This window comes from Dipodomys merriami, unplaced genomic scaffold, assembly GCF_024711535.1.
Source record: "Dipodomys merriami isolate MVZ:Mamm:240054 unplaced genomic scaffold, mDipMer1.0.p SCAF_15, whole genome shotgun sequence".
Lineage (NCBI taxonomy): Eukaryota > Metazoa > Chordata > Mammalia > Rodentia > Heteromyidae > Dipodomys > Dipodomys merriami.
This window is the reverse complement of record NW_027202826.1, coordinates 21,672,281-21,694,073: the sequence shown is the minus strand read 5'-3', so window position 1 is coordinate 21,694,073 and position 21,793 is coordinate 21,672,281. Positions and strand designations below refer to the sequence as shown.

At 38.9% G+C, this 21,793-nt stretch overlaps 1 protein-coding gene across 6 annotated transcripts in view; it reads right to left on the bottom strand.

Annotated features, from left to right (window-relative positions):
• Positions 1 to 20,005, bottom strand: part of Arhgef38 (Rho guanine nucleotide exchange factor 38) — an 88,512-nt gene extending 68,507 nt beyond the window's left edge. For 5 of the 6 annotated variants that reach the window (XM_070022385.1, XM_070022389.1, XM_070022390.1 and 2 more), the window contains exon 1: positions 19,619 to 20,005. In XM_070022385.1, the coding sequence (XP_069878486.1) occupies positions 19,619 to 19,814 (196 nt within the window). In that variant the 5' untranslated portion in view covers positions 19,815 to 20,005. The remainder of the gene's footprint in view (positions 1 to 19,618) is intronic. The other variant, XM_070022387.1, reaches the window with a different exon arrangement.
• Between the last annotated feature and the right edge of the window lie 1,788 nt (positions 20,006 to 21,793).

Genomic DNA, 21,793 nt, shown 5'->3' with positions numbered 1-21,793 from the left:
TAGAACTCAAAAATGAAGGAGCATCTGTACTTTGAAACTTTTCCACCATATAAAACAATGTTCTTACCTACTTGTTGAGAAAAATGCATGCCTCTAAAGTGAATAGAAAGCTGTGTTCGCTGGGATAGCTTCTGTAGGAGGAAAGTCAGAACAGAGGTTGGGATTTAGAGTCCTGAGCAGCTTGCTTAGATTTGGCAGATGTGGGAGAAGTACTCTGCTCTTTTACAGAAATGAAAAAGCATCCACAAGTAAAGGATAGCTAGGTTTTGTTTACAATTAGTTGCATCTTTTTTTTTTTTTTTGTCATTCATGGGGCTAGAACTCTGGGTCTGAGCGCTGTCCCTCAGCTCTTCAGCTCAAGGCTAATGCTCTACCATTTGAGCCACAGAACCACTTCTGGTTTTTTGGTGGTTAATTGGAGATGAGAATCTCACAGGCATTCCTGCCGGGATGGCTTTGAACAGTGATCCTCAGATTTCAGCCTCCTGAATAGCTAGGATCACAAGCCTGAGCCATGGGCACCTGGCTATCTTTTTTTTTTTTTTTTTTAACTTTGCTGCTGCTGTAACATTTTTTTCTATTTGGGGGTGAACCTAAGAAGAGATGATTGCTTTATTTTTCTTAAATTGTAAAATTTGTAATTATAAGGGACAACTGAATAGACTCTGCTGCCAGATCATAAGGGTTCAAACTCTGCCTCTACCATTTAGTACATCTATTCACTTGAGCAATTTATTTAATTCTATGGATTTCCTCATCTGAAAATTAAGTTCAATGGTATTAAAACCTTGTAGTATTGTTTTGAAGATTGAGTGAGTTAAGTTTTATTAAACATTTGCAAGAGTGCTATATTACAGCATCTACGATGCTTGCTATTACTAGTAAATAACATCCCTATTTATTATAATAGGATTTCACTGCATGGCTAGGTATTTTATAGTTCAGTGTTTTATCTTCCCAAAATATTTCCAAGTACATACACAGAATTATATCTATTTTTATTATCTGATTAAAATATTGTATATGCATTGTGAAATACTACAATTAAACTCTCTTAAACAATGAGCATACAATAAATATAAATGATAGTAATATAAAAGAGATTGTGTACAAAGTGTAGGTACTAGTTGGGGGTGGTAGAAGGTGAATGCAGAGGGTGAAAGAGGAGAAATATGGAAAAATACTTTAGCTATATGTGTGAAAATGGTGCACTAAACTTGTTGAAATTAGTTTGAGAAGCAGAGGTTAGGAAGAAAGGACGAGGGAGAATGATGGAGGAAATATGTCTAATTGAGGTATATTGTATGCACTTATACACACTTCAAAAGGAGATCCCTTGTACAACTAAATGATGTTAAAATAAAAATTACTTCATATATGTATTTTTCCGCATCCTGATCTTCATTTTTAACTGTATGTAAATGGGAATCTTTTGTGTTTATACATGCATATGTCTTACTGCTTATCATAGTGGTATTAGCTGTGTTTCACATTGATATTTCCTGTCCAAGATTTATTCTCTATGTTTTTCATAAGCTAAACCTTGAATAGACCAAAACAAAACAAAAGCCAAGAAAAAAAACCTCTAGGACTCTTTTTAAAGAACAGTTGGGAAAAGTCTCAGGGAAGGAAATTTACTCAGTAAAAAAACGCTTCAAAAGGAGAGACATCAATAAGAATAATCTATCTCAATGTTAACACTTGGTGGTGAGAGGTTCTTAGTTATTTGGAGACACTGACTGGCTCTTATATAAGTTATAGATCTAAGCTGGGTGCCGGTGGCTCATGCCTGTAATCCTAGTTACTCAGGAGGCTGAGATCTGAGGATCGCGGTTCAAAGCCAGCCAGGGCAGGAAAGACCGTGAGATTCCTATCTCCAATAAAGCCCTAGAAAACTGGAAGTGGCGCTGTAGCTCAAGTGGTAGATTGCTTGCCTTGAGCTGAAGAGCTGAGGGACAGCACCCAGGCCCAGAGTTCAGGCCCCATGACCGACAAAAATAAAAAAATAAAAAGTTATAGATCTAAATTAGTTGACTATTTAACAGAGAATAATGAAAGGCCTAGCTAGAGCCTGAAACTGTTCTGGAAGTTTAGGATGCAGGAGTTTAAAATTGTCAATAAATCCTTTCCTTTATGGAGCTTAACTTGTAGTGGGCGGAGAGCACACAGAATTGAAATATGCTTTGTAGAATGCTAAAAGCTGATTAGTGGTATAGGGAAAAAATTAAGGTTTTGAGGGCTATTAAGAATTGCCTGGTGCCGCGCACTGGTGGCTCACGCCTGTAATCCTAGCTACTCAAGAGGCTGAAACCTAAGGATCACAGTCCAAAGCCAGCCCTGGCAGGAAAGTCCATGAGACTCTTATCTCCAATAAACCACTCAGAAAACCAGAAGTGGTGCTGTGGCTCAAGTGGTAGAGTGCTAGCCTTGAGCTGAAGAGCTGAGGGACAGCGCATAGGCCCAGAGTTCAAGCCCCACAAGTGACGTATGAATTTTAAATTAAAGTACATGGAAGGTCTAAAGTTGAGGAAAGACTTGATGGGTAAAGGAGTCAGGGTAAGTGGTTTCCAAATGACATGTAAGCCAGTGGAAAGCTGGGGGCAGGACTGGGTATGCCCTACTGAGAATCAGGAGGGACTCCTGTTACTGAAGTGGAGTGCCCAGGCAGGAAAGGAGGTATGAGAACAGCCTGAAAAGATATTGTAGAGCCCAGGTAGCATTGCAACATTCACACATCTTTGTAGTATGGCAATAATGTTGGATATTTTTACATTAAGGTTGCATTTTGAAATTTCAATGTCAGGAGCTTTTGTTTCATGCCTGTGATCCTAGCTACTCAGGAGGCTGAGATCTGAGGATCAGGCTTCCGATCTAGCTCAGGCAGAGACGTCCTTGGTGTTCTTATCTCCAATTAACCAACAAAAGGCCCAAAGTAGAGCTGTGGCTCCAATGGAAGAGCCCCAGATTTGTGTGAATAAGTTCAGCGAGAGTACATGGCCCTGAGTTCAAGTCCCAGTGCTGACACACTGATTTTTTAAAAAATCAATGGGAGGATAAAATGGTATATATATATATAAAAAAACAAGATTAGTGAATGGTGCCAATTAAATTATTTGGAAAAGCCAGCCTTTTTAGCTTCAGTGAGTGATCCTCCTACCTCTGCTTTCCCTGCAGCTGGGATGACAGACACAAACCACCACATGCAGCTGATTTGTTGCTATGAAGGTTTTGCTTTGTACCAGAGCTGGTCACAAACTATAGTCTTTTTAATCTCTGCCTCTCAAGTACCTGGGATTACAAGGGTAATATATATTGTCCAGCCTTTCTGTTCACTTTTGTAAGATGAAAATATGGTTGGCAGCATGATGAATGTATTTCATATTGTGAAACTGTGCACTTGAAATGGTTACACTGGTAAATTTTATGTATATTTTAGCCTTTAAAAAAATTTTTTATTGTAAAGATACTATACAGAGGGTTACAGTTACATGAGTAAGGTAATGAGTACACTTCCTATTGAGCATTGTTACCTCCTCCATTGTTTCCCCCTACCATCCCTTCCCTCCCTACCTTCTCCGAGGTTCTTTTTTTTTTTAATTGTGATTAAGTACATAATTTCCCAAATTTCACAATATTGTGGAATAATGATGCTCATTTAAAGTCACAAACTCATTCTAACTTTCCTGGAGCAAATTGTCTATCACGGTCTATAACATATAACGGTGTACACATATACACCATACATGTGATCAGCAGCATGGGGATATTTAGTAGTGGTTCGACCATATGAGTGGAAGTTCTTTGTTTCTTAAGTCTTGTTGATTTTGTCCTATCACTTAACATTTTGGATTTAACATCCACTTATCAGGGAGACCATGTACCATTTGTCTCTTTGCTCTTGGCTTACCTCACTCAACATGATTTCTTCTAGCTCCATCCATTTCCCTGAAAATGCCATTATTTTGTCATTTCTAATGGCTGCATAATATTCCATTGTGTATAGATACCACAGTTTTTGGATCCATTCATCTGTGGTGGGACATTTGGGTTGTTTCCATATCCTAGCTATTGTAAACAGTGCTGCAATAAACATGGAGGTGCACGTGTCCTTGTATATTGGTTCCTGTTGTTCAGGGTAGATGCCTAGAAGTGGTATGACTGGGTCGTAAGGGAGGTCAATATTTAGCTTTCTGAGGACCCTCCAGACTGCTTTCCAAAGTGGTTGTATAAGTGTATATTCCCACCAGCAGTGTAATAGGGTTCCCCTTTCTCCACATCCCCTCCAGCATTTGTCGTTGGCTGATTTGTGGATGTGGGACATTCTAACTGGGGTAAGGTGGTATCTCAGGGTTGTCTTTATTTGCATTTCCTTCACCACCAGGGATGATGAACATTTCCTCATGTGTTTCTTTGCCATTTTTATTTCTTCATCTGAGAAGTCCCTCTTTAGTTCCCTTGCCCATTTAGTAATTGGTTTGTTAGGTTTGGGAGGGATTAGTTTCTTGAGTTCCCAATATATACTGGATGTTAACCCTTTGTCTGATATATTGCTGGTAAATATTTTTTCCCAATTAGTTGGTTGTCTTTCTAGCTTGGTTGCAATAGATTTAGCTGTGCAGAAGCTTTTTATTTTAAGGTAGTCCCATTTGTCCAGTCTCTCTCCAATTTGTTGTGACCCTGGGACTCTGTTCAGGAAGTTCCTTCCTGTGCCTATTAGTTCAAGTGTCTCTCCTACTCTGTCCTGCAGTAGTTTCAGAGATTCAGGTTTAATGTTAAGGTCTTTAATCCATTTTGAGTTGATGTTGGTGCATGGTGATAGGCTGGGGTCCACTTTTAGTTTTCTGCATGTGGCCGCCCAGTTTTCCCAGCACCAGTGGTTGAATATTTTACCCTTTAAAAATGGTGATGAAAAAAATATTTTAAAAAGTGATGAGGTTGTAGGAATCATGTAGCGAGACTTTGAAGCAGAGACTAATAGAATAGAGACATACAAGGTCTTCCGGGCATATTCATTCTTTCCCTAAATTTACCATTGGTTATAGTCATTGAAAAGAGAGAGAGAAAAATGCTTCAATGTCAGAAGAATCATGTTTTGCAATTCAAAATGTTTTGAGTTGGGTTTGGAGTGTAGGCAATTTAAACAAAATAGATCTCTTTTTGAAAAAAAATTCTTATGGGAGTTATAAAACTCACATAGAAAGGAAGGCTTAACAATGAAGAGTTGAAGTCCAAATAGACTAAGCAGCATATGGAATTCATCTTTGTTCCACACTGGATACTGGGATGACCTTCATAGTTGACTTCATCCTCTTCTCCCAGGCTGTGGGGGCTATACATCACAGGCTGCACACATGATGAATGTACTCAGCCTGGATCCTTTCTATCACATTCTGTGTGTGCTGCCTCACATTTCCTGGCAAAAATGTTATTTCAAGGTAATGTGTATAATAAAAACGTTCTTCTAGTGTCAGAACAATATTACTTCTCCCGTGGCAGTATCATTACAGTGGCATCTACACTGATGAATGCTCAGGTGCCAATTCAAATAGAGACATCTGTTGCAGGCAGGAACATTTGTAAGCCCCTTCTCATTCTTACAAAGTGTGAAGGCTAGAGTGACCTCCGGGTGGAATTCAACATAAAACATCAAAAACATGGCTGAAGAAAAATGCCCTGATCCTAAGATAGGCTATCATTTAGACAATGTTAACATTGTCTTTATTTCTTCATATATAAAGTTACACTCCTTTCTCTCTTTTTTCGAATACAGATATATATATATATATATATATATATACATATATATATATATATATATATATATATATCTCACAAAGTTTACCATGTTAACTGTTAACTGTTTCTAACTGTGCAGGTCTGCAACATTTCCATTATTGATTATTGGCTAGTCTATCTGGTAAACTTTCCCCCTTCACAAATGGAAACTCTGTCTCTTACACAACTATCCCCATGCTGTCTTCTCCTCCATCCTTGACATCTACCTGTACTCTTTGTCTCTCTCTATGCATCTGACTACTTGAAGTACATCATTTCAGTGCATCTTAAAACACTTGTCTTTCTGTGCCTGGTTTATTTCAATTAGTATAATGTACTTTGTTGTTGGTGGTTGTGGGGCTCAAACTCAGGGCCTGAGCGCCAGCCCTGAGCTGTTTGCTCAAGAATTAGGCCTCTACCACTTTGAGCCACAGCTCTACTTCTGGTTTTCTGGTGGCTAATTGGAGATAAGAATCTCATGGACTTTTCTACTCTGACTGGCCTTGAACCATGATCCTCAGATCTCAGCTTTCTGAGTAGTTAGGATTATAGGCATGAGCCACCAGCCCTCATCAGCACAATGTGTTCAGTGTTTGTCTGCATTATTTCATGTATCAGAATCTCTTTACTTTTTCCAGGCATGGTGGTATGCACATGTAATCCCAGCCACACAAGAGCAGAGATAGGAGGATCATGGTCTATGGCTGGCTCTAGGAAAAAGCAAATCCCTAACTGAAAAATGAAACTTAAAGTTGGGTGTTGGTGGCTCATGACTGTAATCTTAGCTACTCAAGGGGCTGAGATCTGAGGATTGTGGTTCGAAGCCAGCTGGGACAGCAAAGTCCGTGAGACTCTTATCTCCAGTTAACCAGCAGAAAAAAGCCAGAAATGGTGCTGTAGCTCACGTGGTAGAACATTAGCTTTGAGCAAAAAGAGCTCAGAGTCAGCACTTGGGCCCAGAGTTCAATAAAATAAAATAAAATAAAACTAAAGCAAAAAGAGTTGATTCAAACCCCAGCACTGTCACAAAAGTGACTGAGTAATAATCCAATGCATGTATACACCACATTTTGTTTTCAGAAGCATATGCTAAAATTTATTTTGAAAGTAGTTGATCATACATTTTTACTACAATTATGTTCATTGTAATCTTATAAAAGCCTAATAAGATCAACATTTTCAAGTATTTATTTTGCACCAATCTTTATACATAATCTGTAATCTTCCTTATAACCCCAATTATGCTCATTTTGCAGGTGGAAAAACAGTAGAACATCCCCGTGATTCCCAGATTGTGCAGAAGAGCTGAGATTCAAAGCAGATGTGATTAGCACAGAATCTTGGCTCTTTTACTCCACCCTCAAACTGTACATTGCCATCACTGATAGTGCATCATGTGATAGGTGATAGATAGGTGTATAGTGAGACACAGAATTCAGTTCTGTGTGACCTCAGCCAAGCCATTTGGTATCCCTAACTTGCCTCACCTATGAAAGAGAAGGAAAGTAGCAATAGCAATGATAATAACAGCTCATAGTTTGAATGATCACTGCACACCAAATACTGAGCTTGACTTGTACTGGATCTTCCCCTCCAAGCATTATAAGACAGATGTGTACTCCTTCCTCTTATGAATGAAAATAGCTGAAAAACCCAGGGCTGCAGTGATTTGCCCAGGGCTCACCATGGTAAGAAATGGGGCCAGATTCACACCTGAGCTTGTCAACTTCTAAACCTACATTTTAACCTTGCTGCTAGGAGGTTGTAAGAATTGAGATACAGAACAAAAATCACTTTACTCAGTGTCTGACACATAGAAACCTCTCCAAAAATAAAAAAAAAAGATGCCATTTGTTGCTTTTATGACTGTGATTTACTTGCCATTATTCTGTATGTGGCTCTGAAAGGCTGTGCCTGCCTCTCCTCTCTTTCTTTTCCTCCTTGGAAATGCCCCAAGGGCAAAGGGGGAAGATTGAGTGTCCATCAGGAAAGTACCCTTCTTGGCAGGAATAAGCACACAAACATCAAAGAGTGCTACAAAGCCAGTTCAGAGCATGGCTTGATGGGCTCTGGTGTTACTAGACTGAACTCAAGTGCGATAGGGTTATTGCTTTTGCATGTTGTTTGGCACAGTATAATAATGCTTGAGTTTAAAAATGGAATTCTCTTCCATTTACCCCAAAGCTAAATCACTGATGCAAATAAGTTTCAAAGAATTCACTAAAAATGTACTTCTCAAGAAAATTTAAAAGAAAGTGACCTAAATAGCTATAGCCTGCGGAAGTACACAGTTTATCATTACTTTTAAAGATACTGGATCCTTACTAATTAAGATGAAGATCCTGAGCTGATATTATTTCTCAATGATGACAATCCAAAATCTATTTTGATAGTTCCAGTTAGTTCTATGGAAATATTACTTATCCCTTAATAAAGAAGTGCTGAAACTTAAAATGTCTTACACCAACTTTAAGGTTTTGTTTAATACCTCACTTAGTAACCCCTTCCTCACATTCACCTCTGTTCTCCCAACACTAGACTAAGAAGTTCCACGTGCTCATTCCACATCCCTTTACCAAGCAACTTGCCCAGCCATGGAACTGGAGAACAGCGTAATATAATAGAAGCAAGTGTGAAAGAGAAGGTCTCTAAGTCATTCATAATTTTGTTGCTGCCACAAACATGTTCATTACTAAGTAAAAATCAATAAATACAAGAATTTTAGTAAATTTTGCCAATTCTCTAGTTTTTGAAATTAAATTATATCTAACTTCATAACATCTTAAAATTACCTATTAGATTTGAATAGATACTGTGTTGTCTCTCCATGTCATAGTGAAGACAACAATATCCTTAGTGTCAGAAGGATATAATCCAGTAGTTATGTTAAATAGCAAAATATCAACTGAACTCTGTATTGTAATTATGCTAATTTAACTAAACTCACCTAAATTGAGGGAATAGGAGCAAAAGAATATATGCATGTGTTTCTGTGAAAATTGCTTTAATGTTTTAAAATAATTTGATAAAGTCAAATTGCTGAAATGCTGTTCCTTTATTAGGCGTTAAATAAGACTATTATAAGTGATTGAGTAGAGAATTAGTCTAGAAAGAGTCTGTAAACCAATCATTTTGCAATTTAAACTATCCATCAATATTTTAAAACTTGTGTACAGACATAATTAAAATACGCTGTAAGTGCTCTAAGAAGCACAGTCTAGCTTCGTGATCATGCCCACCAGAGTTGTGACAGAAGTAACATCTGGAAGAGCTATCAAGAACTGAAGAGAGAAGGGACTTACCAGCAACAGGAGTGGCACATCGGAGGGAGTAACACATTATAAAGCTACAAAACAAGATATGGAAAACAGCCTTGGTGTGCGGGACGTCAAAGCATTAGAGGACGAGAAAAGATGATGAGTGGAGGGAACCTTTTAAGACACAGATTTCAAAGGCCTCATTAAGCAACCTGAGCTTTTGAAGGACAATGAATGTATTAGTAAGGTTTTTGTCACTGTGACAAAATACCTGACTTACATGAGATAAGGGTTTTGGAGGTTTGAGTCTGCGATCCACCAAGTCCATTGTTTCTGAGCCTATGGTGAGGCTAAGCATTGTAATTGAAGGCAGCAATGGGGCAGTGCTGCTCATCTCATGGCAGAGGCAATGCAGACAGAGAAAGATGGAAGGAAGCCAGGGACAAGAGATCTCTCAAAGACCTCAATGACAATTCCATCCGCTTACCACGATCTTTTTTAAATGCTGTCAAATTATTGAGCTATCAATGGATTAATCCATTGGGGATGTCAGGGAGGTCAGAGTCCTCTTGATCCCATCACCTCCCAATGATTGGATCTGCTGGAAGGGGGGGTCTAAGCCTTTGGAGGGACTACTGCTTATTCAAGTCATTATACTGGTAAGTAAATGACACATTTTTTAAAATATAAAAACTGATATGACCAGATTCTCTTAACAAGATCACTTTGGCATCTGTGGAACCATATTCAGGATGGGAAAGAGCAAGGATGAAGGTAGAAGTGGCCATTTACTTGGACAGCTGCTAAGGAGATAAAGAAGTAAGGTGTGAAGGACAAGGGAAGTCAGTGATTCTCCAATTCCTGAGTTGGTTAACTGGGTCATGCTGTCATGCAAACTAATGGAGACCACTGGGAAAGACTGAGGAGAAAAGGTGATGAGACTTAACCAGTGCTATCTTTTATATAGAGTAAAAGTAATTTAAGTAGCAGCCTGAAATTGAGGGCATTGAATGCACCCTGCCTTGTCTCAGTCAGGCCCTACTTCTATGCATACAGGGCAAACACCTACTCATAATTCAATCTAGAATTTGATTCCAGTCAGATGGTCATCCACCACTCAGATCTATTATAAATGTTCTTTCATTCCATGCTATATTTCATAGCTACCCCCCCTAGAAACCTCCCTCTCTCCCCCCAAAACCTTGGCTTCGCAATGTATTGAACCCTACTGACACGTTTCACACAGTAAAATCTTTTTTTTGTATCAATTTCAATGGAAATGTGACCCACAGAAAGATGAATGGAGCAGGCCTTCTGTGAAATAGGTTGAAAATAATTACATGTCAGGCAGGTTTTGGAGAAAAGCCAGTGAGGTATTAAGTGAGAATGTGGAAGGAGCAGAGGCTCCACTGTTCAGGATTTGAAGGGCTCAAACACTGGGGTAAGGGAGTGTTTTATCCTCATTTGAAAGGTATGTGATTTATTTTCTCTGACTGTTAATTGCTGCCGAAAGTAGAGAAGTGGATTTCAAAAAAGGAATTCAACAAAGCTTACCTGGCTTGAGAAATACTTAAGTGGCATTTGGTTTGAATTTACAGGCTCCCAGCAGTGATCAGCATAGTACAGGAAGAACAATTAGGAGTTAACTAAATGGCTATTTTCTGGAAATGTCTTTATTCACAGTCCTTAGCTGGAGAAGATGAGTGGGGAAAAAAAGACAGATTCTAAGCCCTGAATAGAATGGGAAATTAACATGGGAAACCTTCCCAGTTACTTGATTTTATTTTTGTTGTAAATTGTCCCATTGCTGAGAATGAGGAACTTTAGCTATATGAGACATACTCATTATAGCACTTTGCTCATTATGCAATGAATATTTTTGGGTTCTCACTGTGGCAGTCAGTGGTTCTTAACCCCATAGTTTTACCCCTCTTTTCAGGCAGTATTTGGAAATGTTCACTTTTCTGTGTATGTGCTGTCCTGGGCTCTGTCTCTGGGCATGTTTTGCTCAAGGCTAGCCACAGCTCCACTTTGAGGTTTTTAGTAGTTATTTGGAGATAAGAGTCCTCCAGACTTTCCTGCGCAGGCTAGCTTTGAATGGTAATCCTCAGCTCTCAGCCTCATGAGTAGCTAGGATTGCAGGCAAGAGCCACTGGTATCATGCTTAGAATCATTCTTGATGGTTATCACTAAGTGGTGGGAGGAAGGACTATTAGCAACTAGTGGATAGAGAAAGAACAGATATTCTGCTAATTCCCTAAAAGGCACAGGATGACAGAGAATTATCTAGCCAAAATATAAGCCATGCTCAAGTTGAGAAATGGTGTTCTGGTATTAGCAATACAACAATGAAATGTCTTTTAGTGATGAAAGAGATACAATAAAACAATGAATGAAAAAATGTATGACACACTCAACAGTGCTAAGACACTGTGACATAAATGTATGGCACACTCAATAGTGCTAAGGCACTGTGACATAAATGAAGCAGGGGTGGTCAGAGGTCTCACTAAGAAGGTTCATTTTGAGTAGAATTGTGCAGAGAAGGTAGTCTTGATTCTGGTCATAGTCATAGGGCTAATGTCAACTTCTTTTACTTTTTTAGTCATGCAAAGAGAAGACTGTTAAACTAGTTACCAACAGGATGAAGAGAACTAGACAAATTAAGAGGAATTTTGGAAATAAAATTGGCATGAACTCATTATTAAAGTAGGGGTAAAATAGACACTCAGTCAAAGCTGATTGTTTCATTCAAAGACAAATTTGAGTCTGGCATTGGTGGTTCAAACCCGTAATCTTAGCTTAGGAAGCTGAGAGCTGATGATTACAGTTTGAATCCAGCCTGGACAGGAAACTCTGTGTGACTCTTATCTCCAATTAACTACCAAAAGAAAAAATAAAGAGACAAAATCCAGAATTGGAGCTGTAGCTCAATGGTAGTGTGCTAACCTTGAGCAAAAAGCTGAGGGACAGTGCTCAGGCCCCTGGTTCAAGCCCCCAGGCTACACACACACACACACACACACACACACACACACACACACACACACAGAGGCGCACACACACACACACACACACACACACACAATTTAGAAGAAACTTTTAAGCAGAGAAAAGAACTAATACAAAGGTCAGGAAGTGGGTACAAATTTAAGTATAAACTCTTGATTGTTAAGTATAGTAAATTGTTTATTTTTATCTAGCTAGGAAACATGTTCTAATTCCTAAGAGGGATCAGAGTATTTCCTTGGATAAAATCTTTTTGGTATACAGAGAGATATACAATATCTTCATCAACCATTTCACAACAAACACAGAGTCAGAGATCGGCGATCACTTTTTGTTGTGGCATTAGAGACCTATCATTACGAAGCATTCAGGAAAAACCATTTCTGTGAGGAGCTACTGTGACACAAATACTTAGACCTGCAGCTAGATGGCATGACCTTTTTGTTTTCTTCCGTAGGTAACAGCTGGATGCCAGCTTGATAAGTTTTCATTCTTTATCAAGCTGCCTAAGTGCCAGCATCCTGGAGTATACATTTCTTCTCTGATTTAAGAAATTACAATACCTTTGAACAAAGGCTTTTAATTACAACGTTATGTTACCCTGATACATTTAAGTTACAACTCACAATTACAGCTGACTTTCATATAATTCTATTGAAATATTGTCCACCCATAAAAAGAGCTTCTTGTTTTCAGTATATAACTCTATTCTTTCCATTGGTAACTGTAGTATGCCTTCCCATGTTTGCAGTACGTTTTCAATTTATATATATATATATATGTAGATAGACAACTATATAGGTTTCTCTATATATAATTGTATTGAGATACAAATAGATGACACAGGTATAAAAGTGAAGAAGACCATCAAGATACTCAGTGAAATGGAAATAAAGATCATTAAGCTATTATTATAGGGCAAATAAATTAATTTTGTAACCTAATAACCAAAAAGAATTTATTGATCCACAACCCATTCATAGCAATTTGAAAGATTGGGTATTTCAAAATGAAAACCTTTTCCACAGTAATGGAATGTCATCATATAGCAAAACCTGTAGAGCTATCACCAAATTCATATTAGTAAACCATACTTATAAAATGCCCACTGAAACACTTAATTAGATGCGTTCTGTTTTACAAAGGTTTAAAATTGGAGTCCAAATCCAAGCTCTACCACCTGTTTTTTTCAACAGTAAAACCTGAACTGAAAAGGTGTTGAAATTCAGTAGCTATATATGAAGTCCCTGGCTAGTCCAGTCCCTGAAATGAGATAACATTAATTCTCTCCTCCTTCCCCTTTCTTTTGGATTTTCTTTTTTAGGTCTAAGACTGGGACTTTAATTTTGTACCCGATCCTTTTGCCCAATAGCTGGTACTCTACCAACTGAGCCATGCCAGAAATCCCAAAAAGGGTCAATTTCCCTTTGGATCTAGTAGGAGGGGCTGAACACCAATAACCCCAAACTAACCATTGCTGCCTTTCAGTGGGACCTGAGCAATGCTACAAGTACCACCTATGCTTACCTATTTAAACGGCTAAATAAAACGTGATATACCCTTATGTCTTGACTCACCTGTATTCATAACCATCTGGAAGGTAAGCTCTAGTTTAGAGTTCTCAGATCCCTGAGCGTTTCATGACAAAACTCAGCCAGGGCCATGGAGTACACTCCACTCTGTCCAGCGTTGAGGGGTGGAATCTTACTCTTTCTTCTATCAACCCAAAGGGAGCTTTGTATGCATGGTGAACATCTAGTAAGACCCAGCTTCAGAAACACCCTATAACCAATTGCCCCTTAGGCCTAAAAATACACACAGCTGTAGCTACTGTCTGTCCTAGGAGAACAGATTGGGAACAATTCCAAGCAGGCCTTGAGCCAGTTTTGAGATCTGTGAAACAGAAAATTCTAAGTACCTGATATAATCTAGAAGTAGGGCTAGGAGGCCCAAGCAGGAAGTGACCTTGATCTCAAGGACTCCTCAACTCCTTAGGAAAAGATTTCAGAGGGACCAATCTAAAGGCCACGAAGTCTGATATTACATACAGTTAAGCAATTCTTGTGGTAATTCCGCTCTCACCAGAAAATCAAAACCCACAAAAGTACAGAAGTCAATATGATTATGACCATCATGGAAAACAGTTCCATAAATGGAGGCATTTTTTATTTCCTGTATCAACAGACACAAAGAAGAATGTGGTTTGAGTGCTTTTCTCTTACCTGACTTTCCCCCAACATTTATTTTAAAAGACATTTCTAGTTATGCCTGGCACATGCCTGCTCTCTCTTTTATGCTATCCTTCGCTCCTTTTCTTTCATCCTGACTTCTCTCCTGAATTCTCATTTTATGTTGTGGACTTTTTATTTATCTTGTGAACTTTTTTTTAAAAAGCACAATTTGAATTTATATCTGCCACTTTCAAGAAAGTCACATCTAAAATCACATCAAACACAGGAGGAGTAATTTTGTCTATTACAATGTGGTCATAGTAGAATAGCTCAAAACTTCTTTATTTCGATGACTCACATTTTAACACAAATGATTCTCTTGAAGACTGCAAGTTACCTTTATTACTTAAAAAGAAGGAAATTAACATATCTTGCTTCTTTTGGTTTTTATGCATGAGTGAGCCAGAATCTACTTAAAATGCTTTGACTTTCATAAAGATTTGCCCTTCAAATCATGACACACATCTATTTGTACAGGTGTCACATTACTGGCTCAGGTAATTCGCATTTACTAAATAGTGTTTGGAGGCAGGTAAAAGGAAAGGACTACTCAATACTCAAATAACAGGCAGCTATGAAAAAGACTTGGCAGTGCATAGAGAGTTGAACAAATGGTTTTATTCTGCTTGCATTAGGGCTTGAGCAAAAACCACCAGATCTTCCAGTATTGTTAACTCATATTAGATTGTCCTTATTCTTTTAATTTAAAAAAAAAAAAACATTATAAATGGTATGGTCTCCTATGGTTCTCGTTTAACTTGTTAGTGGAGTGATTTGGCCTCATATTGCACAATATGTGATTCTGTGTAACGTTCATGCCTTCAGGTAATTTGTAATCATCCCAATGGGGGGGAGGACCTTTAGGATTTCATAAGATAACCAATCAATTCTTTCTCAATAAAGGTGAAATAAACTTTGTAAAAGGAAAATAGTAGGCACTACATTTATGATATTGCCTGAAGATTGTTTTTTGTTTGTTTGTTAGACTGGAGAATGAACTCAGGACCTCATACTTGCTTGGCTTGGTTGCTATGTTGCTGGTCTGCCACTTGAGTGGCATATGCAGTCCTGCATTTTGTTCTTGTTTTTGTTAGTTTGCTTTTTTTTATTTGTTTTTGCCAGTCCTGAGGTTTGAACTTTGGGTTTGGGCACCACTGTCCCTGTGTTCCTTTTTTGCTCAAGGCTAGAACTCTACACGTGAGCCACAGTGCCACATCTGGTATTTTCTGTGATTAATTGGAGATAAGAGTCTCACCGACTTTCCTGAGAGGGCTGGCTTTGAACTGCAATCCTCAGATCTCTGCTCCCAAGTAGGTAAGATTACAGGTGTGAGCTACCAATGCCCAGCTCCCTTTTGCTGATATTTTGGAGATGGAGTATATTAAATTTTTCTGCCTGGGCTAGGCTTTAAACTTTGATCCTCTAGACCTCAATCACTTGAGTAGTAAGGATTACAGGCATGAACTACCTGCAATTGGCTTTTTTTTTTTTTTTTTTTTGTCGGTCGTGGGGCTTGAACTCTGGGCCTGGGCGCTGTCCCTCAGCTCTTCAGCTCAAGGCGAGCGCTCTACCACTTGAGCTACAGCGCCACTTCCGGTTTTCTGGTGGTTTATTGGAGATAGGAGTCTCACGGTCTCTCCTGCCCGGGCTGGCTTTGAACCACGATCCTCAGATCTCAGCCTCCTGAGTAGCTAGGATTACAGGCGTGAGCCACCAGCGCCCGGCTCTGCAATTGGCTTTTAAATGGTATTTTTTTTACTTGTTTTAATAACACTTTACCCATTCACTTTCATTCTTGCTCTTGGTGATTGATTAGCATACATACATTAAAATGAGTAAAAACTGACTTAGTATGTCCATAGAGAATCAAAGTAACTGACCTATTATCTTGACCAAGGATGTTACCATAAAAATATATCATAGTTTCTGTGCCTTAAACCGCCTTGGGAAACCCAGGATGATGTTCCTGTCAGATTTAGTTCCTGGTTTGCGGATGTTCATATCCATAGAACACATAGCAGATAAGATTTTTTTTAATATATTCTTATAAAGATACCAATTCTCTTCATGAGGGCTTGACTCTCAGGACCTCATTACCACCCAAAGGTTATACTTCTAAATACCATCACACTGGAAATTAAGTTTCAACTAAAAATTTTGTTGGGAAAGACAAACATTCAGATCATAGTGCCCAGATGGAGAGGTAAACCGCCATATCCATAATATCTAACATGTACGGTTTTGAGAAAAGTTTTTATACAAAGTATAGTTATATATTGTGTACACCTACCTATATTGTATCTATATTGTATAGCTAGGTGTCTATATCCGTTTACACTTTTATATAAGCTGGGCTGGGAAGGTGGCTCAGTGGTAGAGCACTTGCCTTGCATGCATGAGGCCCTGGGTTCGATTACTCAGCACCACATAAGCAAAAAGAAAAAAGCCGGAAGTGGCGCTGTGGCTCAAGTGGTAGAGTGCTAGCCTTGAGCTGAAGAGCTGAGGGACAGCGCCCAGGCCCAGAGTTCAGGCCCCACGACGGGACCCAAAAAATAAATAAACACTTTTATATAAGCTGTGCACATTTGAATTGAAGAATTTACATGCCTAATCATATACAAAATCCTTCTCCAGTTTCTACAACTTCCTTACTTAGATAATCTCTGGCCCCAGTAGAAAGGTGATAAGACACTCAGCTAGCTTGGAAACTAGAATGATGTAGGCCCTTGCAGTGAATGGAAGAAAGGGAGTGAACTGAGGAATAGCCATTGTGCGCCCTGAAATGCCATCTGTGATGAAAAAGACTTGTCAGATTCAGTTATTATATGGGCAATACTATGTTTAATTTTTTAGTGAAGAACACATTTATTAGTGGAGACCTGTGTCCAGCTAACCAGGAAAAAGCTGGACTAGAGGACTACAGGCATGGTTCAAATGATAGAGTGTCAGATGTGAGCAAGCAAGCTAAGTGAGAGTATGAGGCATTGAGTTCAAGTCCCAGTGCTAGCACACTCACACACACACACACACACACACACACACACATACACACACAGAGTTACTGAGTCTTACTAACCATGCACAAAATGGAGCAGTTAACAAGACAGTCCTTTTTCATAATATATGCAAACAGTAAGAGAGATGAGAGGTAATATAGGCAAAATAAGGGAACAACATAATTTCAGACTAAGTACAGTGAAGTTAAAACGTCCTTTCCTTCCAGTCTGTACCTTCTAGCCATACACAACTTATCATCTGTTAAAGACCTAACTGCTTTCTCCACCCAATCTTCCTGTGGAACTGCTGATACTGCCTCTATTTCTATCATGCCACTTGATCGCATTTATTTGTTTTGAAGATGACATAGTGGTCCTTATGGAGGCCGCATAGCAAACCCAGAGAACTGACTGTTTTGAACGTTCATCAGAAAAAAAATGCCTTTATTGTTACCAAAGTATCTGTAGTAGTTAGTCTTAAAACTCTCTTAGGAATTAGATCTCACACTTAGATTTTACTGAGTTACAACTACAAAACATTACTTATCAGGAGGCCAGCTAAATTTACAGCTATTACATTCTCTGGCTATTTCTTGCAAGCACAAATGTTTCTAGGAACATGGGTAAATTCCTGAGTCTTCCTTCAACTCTCAGTAGCAGAACTCAGCAGAAGATAAGATATCCATAAGTCAAATGGAAATATATACTTTTGCAAAGTAACCAACACTACCTGCTGTAGTGTAGCCATAGACAAAATTTTTTAAGGTAAGCTTAGGAAGAGGAACAAAACTTCCTGAGTTGCAAAAATTATTTCCTATGTTCAGTTTCTAATGGAAACTGAACCAAAAAGATATTGAATTAGCAAAACAAACATGTCATTGGGATAAAGCAGTGGACGCCTATTGAATTTCTGTAGGTAGTTTATCAAAACAGAAACAAAAAAAAAGTTGAAAAAAGATGTACAAAGTATGTGAAGATAAGTTATCCAGGGCACACCTTGTTCTATCATTATGGTATGCCTTATTTCTAACACTGGAAGTTGCTACTATTTACTGAACATATAACAAGTGTCAGTCAATACACTAGATATTTCAGGTATTTATCTATTTTATTCTTCCAGCAACATTATATGGCATCATCAGTTTCATGTTTACAGATAGGGATATTGGGGCTCAGAAAGTTTAGGGAATTTGCTCAAAGTCTTGAGTTGGTAGTAGGCTAAAGAGTCAGAATTGGAAAGCAAATGTGTGTGATTTAAAATTCTGCATTCTTTCCAATATTGTCCTGAGAGAAATTAAATTCAGAAATCAAACATCATCCTTCTTCATTAAAAACAAATTCTTTTCCTTTAAGACTAACTGCAATTTAATGCTGAACAACAGATCCTTTTTTAAAAAATTATCTACTAGTTATAATTTTTAGAGATTTAATTTAAATGCATTTATCTCTAGTAATTAAGTTGCATAGCCAAGTTTAAACTGATTTTTCAGTAAAGTGATCTACTGAGTACAAGCATGTCCCACTGGCTTTTCTAATCTCATTAGGTTTTAAATCCAGGTAGAAAGCTCTTGGTGGGATGAGGGGGGTTCAACACACATTGAGTTCAAAAACAGGAGAGGTTGGAAGCAGAGGATTACATGGGTGGTGCTGATGTCAACATTAAGATGAGTTTTACCACAGCAAATGAACTTTAGGAGGAAGGGTCATTGGAAAAAGAGAAATTCAGAGCCTGAGACAGAGGACATGTTTTAGTAGCTATCTCCTCAAAATTCTTTCAACATATACATGCTAAACATCTCTTCCCATATTTGGGTGTTTATTCAATTCACTCTAAAGGTCTGATCATCTAAATGACTTTCAGCAAATTCTCTTATACTATCTCACTCACGATGCCATTATTTATTCGTCACAGACACGAATATATCCCCATTTATGATAACCACAATCACAACTCAGTACAATTACCTACATAGATCTTATAGTGTGACATTTTGCATCTGCTTATATATGTCCATTTCTACATCATTTGCTATCTAGGGCTTCCCCCTTTTTAAGTTGGGTGGGGATGGGAAAAGAAAGAGGAAGGTAGAAGGAAAAAATATTAGCCTCAGTAGTGAAAAGCTAATAATATGAAGAAATCTTCAGAGTTGCCTCTGACAATTGATCCACATAGTAAATTTTTTCCTTGTTACTTAGGAATCATATTTAACTTTGTTTTCTTAGTCCAAGGGAAGAGGGAGTCATATTTGATTTTTCTCCTCTGCCTTAAGTGTTTTCTTTGCAGATAGGGGAGACTAAAATTGAAGCTGGGAGTGCAGCAATTGGGGCCAATTGATTTTTCTTTGGTTACCTTGTAATTTCTGGTTGTATTCGGTCCTGTCAGACTGGCTTCTCCTCAAAGTACCAGAGTGGTCCCCAGAGACACCGCTCTCCACCACAGTGTCAGTCTTCCTTCTCTCCAGCATATACAGTCTGGACCTCAAGAAGGTCAGATTTTTCTTCTTGAGGCCCACATTTTCTTTCCCAGTGGCTGCTTTGGGCTCCATGTAAGGCAATGACAAGCTTCAGAGATGTGCTGGTAATGCTGATTGCTAAGGTGCCTCTGGGTGCGAGTTAAAGCCACTGGAGTGAGGACTTGAACTGCTCCCCTTCTAACTAAACAGCTTTACTGCAAGCTCACCTGGCTGCCACAGCCACCACTGTGGAGTCCCAGAGCTCCACCCCTATGAGGTCATGATTTTTTTTTTCTACCTAGAATCCAACAGGGAAGCTGCCACCTGTTACCTGAGAGACTTACAGCCTGAGTTAAGCAAAGCAGGGACCATGGTGTCACATGCTACAGAAGCAAACAAGAGTCCCATTGTGTGGGGCTGGGGGTGGGGGGTAAGCAAGGAGGAAGAAGGACACATAGTCTAACCTGCAGCTCATAGGTTGAATGCATGCCTAAGGGTGTGTACAGGTGCGCTCTCTGGGGACACTGTGTTGTGGTCTGTTGCCTGGAGGCAGAAAAGGCGCATGTGTGTGGCTTCTGGCTGGTCATTCACCTGTGACCCCCTGAAGTCAGTGTGGGACTATGAGAATTTGTGTTAGCACAATAATGAGTTTAGAATCGTTCCAATGTTTTGACATGGACCTTTCAGTCCATGTAATGCTGCTGCTTTTCAACCCTGAGCATTTCATTTATTTACTAAAAATACATGGGCCACACCCTGGTTGGCATTCCTGAGAAAATAAATACTGACATTTAAGAGTGATCTGGGAACAGGTGCAAGAAGCAGAGGGCAATGCCCAGAGAGTTCTAGAATCTTTTCAGTATCTTAGTCCTCACATGCTCTTCTTTGAAATCACTCCTTTTATGGTCCCAACGGTGGCCTTCTGTGTCTAGCTCCTTCTGTATCTCAGGCCTCAGGAAAAGAACTCAGAGGCTGAGTCGGTGTCTGATTTTTCTTAGATCTTTCCCCTGTGCCCCTGCCAGAAAAGGGCAGCTCACTTCGGGAAAGGGGAGGTAAAGTGGTTGAAATTGAGGCACGCGAAGGGCTAGGTGGAGAGGACTGAAGGGAGAAAGGCAATTAGTGAGTGTTCTATTAATTTTTTGAAGTTGTTTTTCCTTGTATTTACTGGGATTCTCCAGGGAGAAATGTTCAGCAGCTCTGGGAATGTACAGAGTGCTTTTTAAGCCCTCGTTAAGGAAGAGAGAAACTCTAAGGAGGAAAATAGATTCTCTTCTGTTGTAAAAGGACTGGTCCAAATTCACCTTTGTACTGTCCATTTTGAATCTAGCTTAACTCTTGTTAGAGTGAGATTTACAAATGAAGAAGTAAGAGACAAAAAATCATTTCCCCAACTCAGGATGTGTAGGTGAAATTAAATTTACATAATTACCTAAAAAGATTAATGATAAATAGCTAGCCACTGTGAAGACTATATATAACTTGGCATGTTGAATAACTATTTAATATAATTGATATCTTATTCAAACAAGCCCTCCCAGATACATTTAATAAATACTTTTTTTTCTGGTCCTGGAGCTTAAACTCTGGACCTGGACCTGGACATTGTCCCTGGTCTCCTCTTGTTCAAGGCTAGTACTCTACTACTTGAGCCACAGAGCCACTTCTGGATTTTTCTGTGATCAATTGGAAATAAGAGTCTCATGGACTGCTCTGCCTGGGCTGGCTTTGAACCACAATCCTCAGATCTCAGCCTCCTGAGAAGCAATGATTAGAGGAGTGAACCACTGGTGCCTTTAAAAGCAATACTCACCACAAAGACACAAAATAAGATTGTTTTGTTTATGCTAAAATGCCTAATTGCTTTCTAATATTACATATGTATGTTTACTTGTTAACCAGCAGAATCATATCATTTAATATAAGACCACAACAAAAATTGGTCAGTTGAAACTTGAAGATTTATGGGAAATAGGAGGTTTAGAGACACTCACTTAGAAAGTTTGCCAGTGGCCCACGAAACCCAGATAGAAACCTAATAAAACCAAATGGATATCATTTGTCAAGGTTTTACA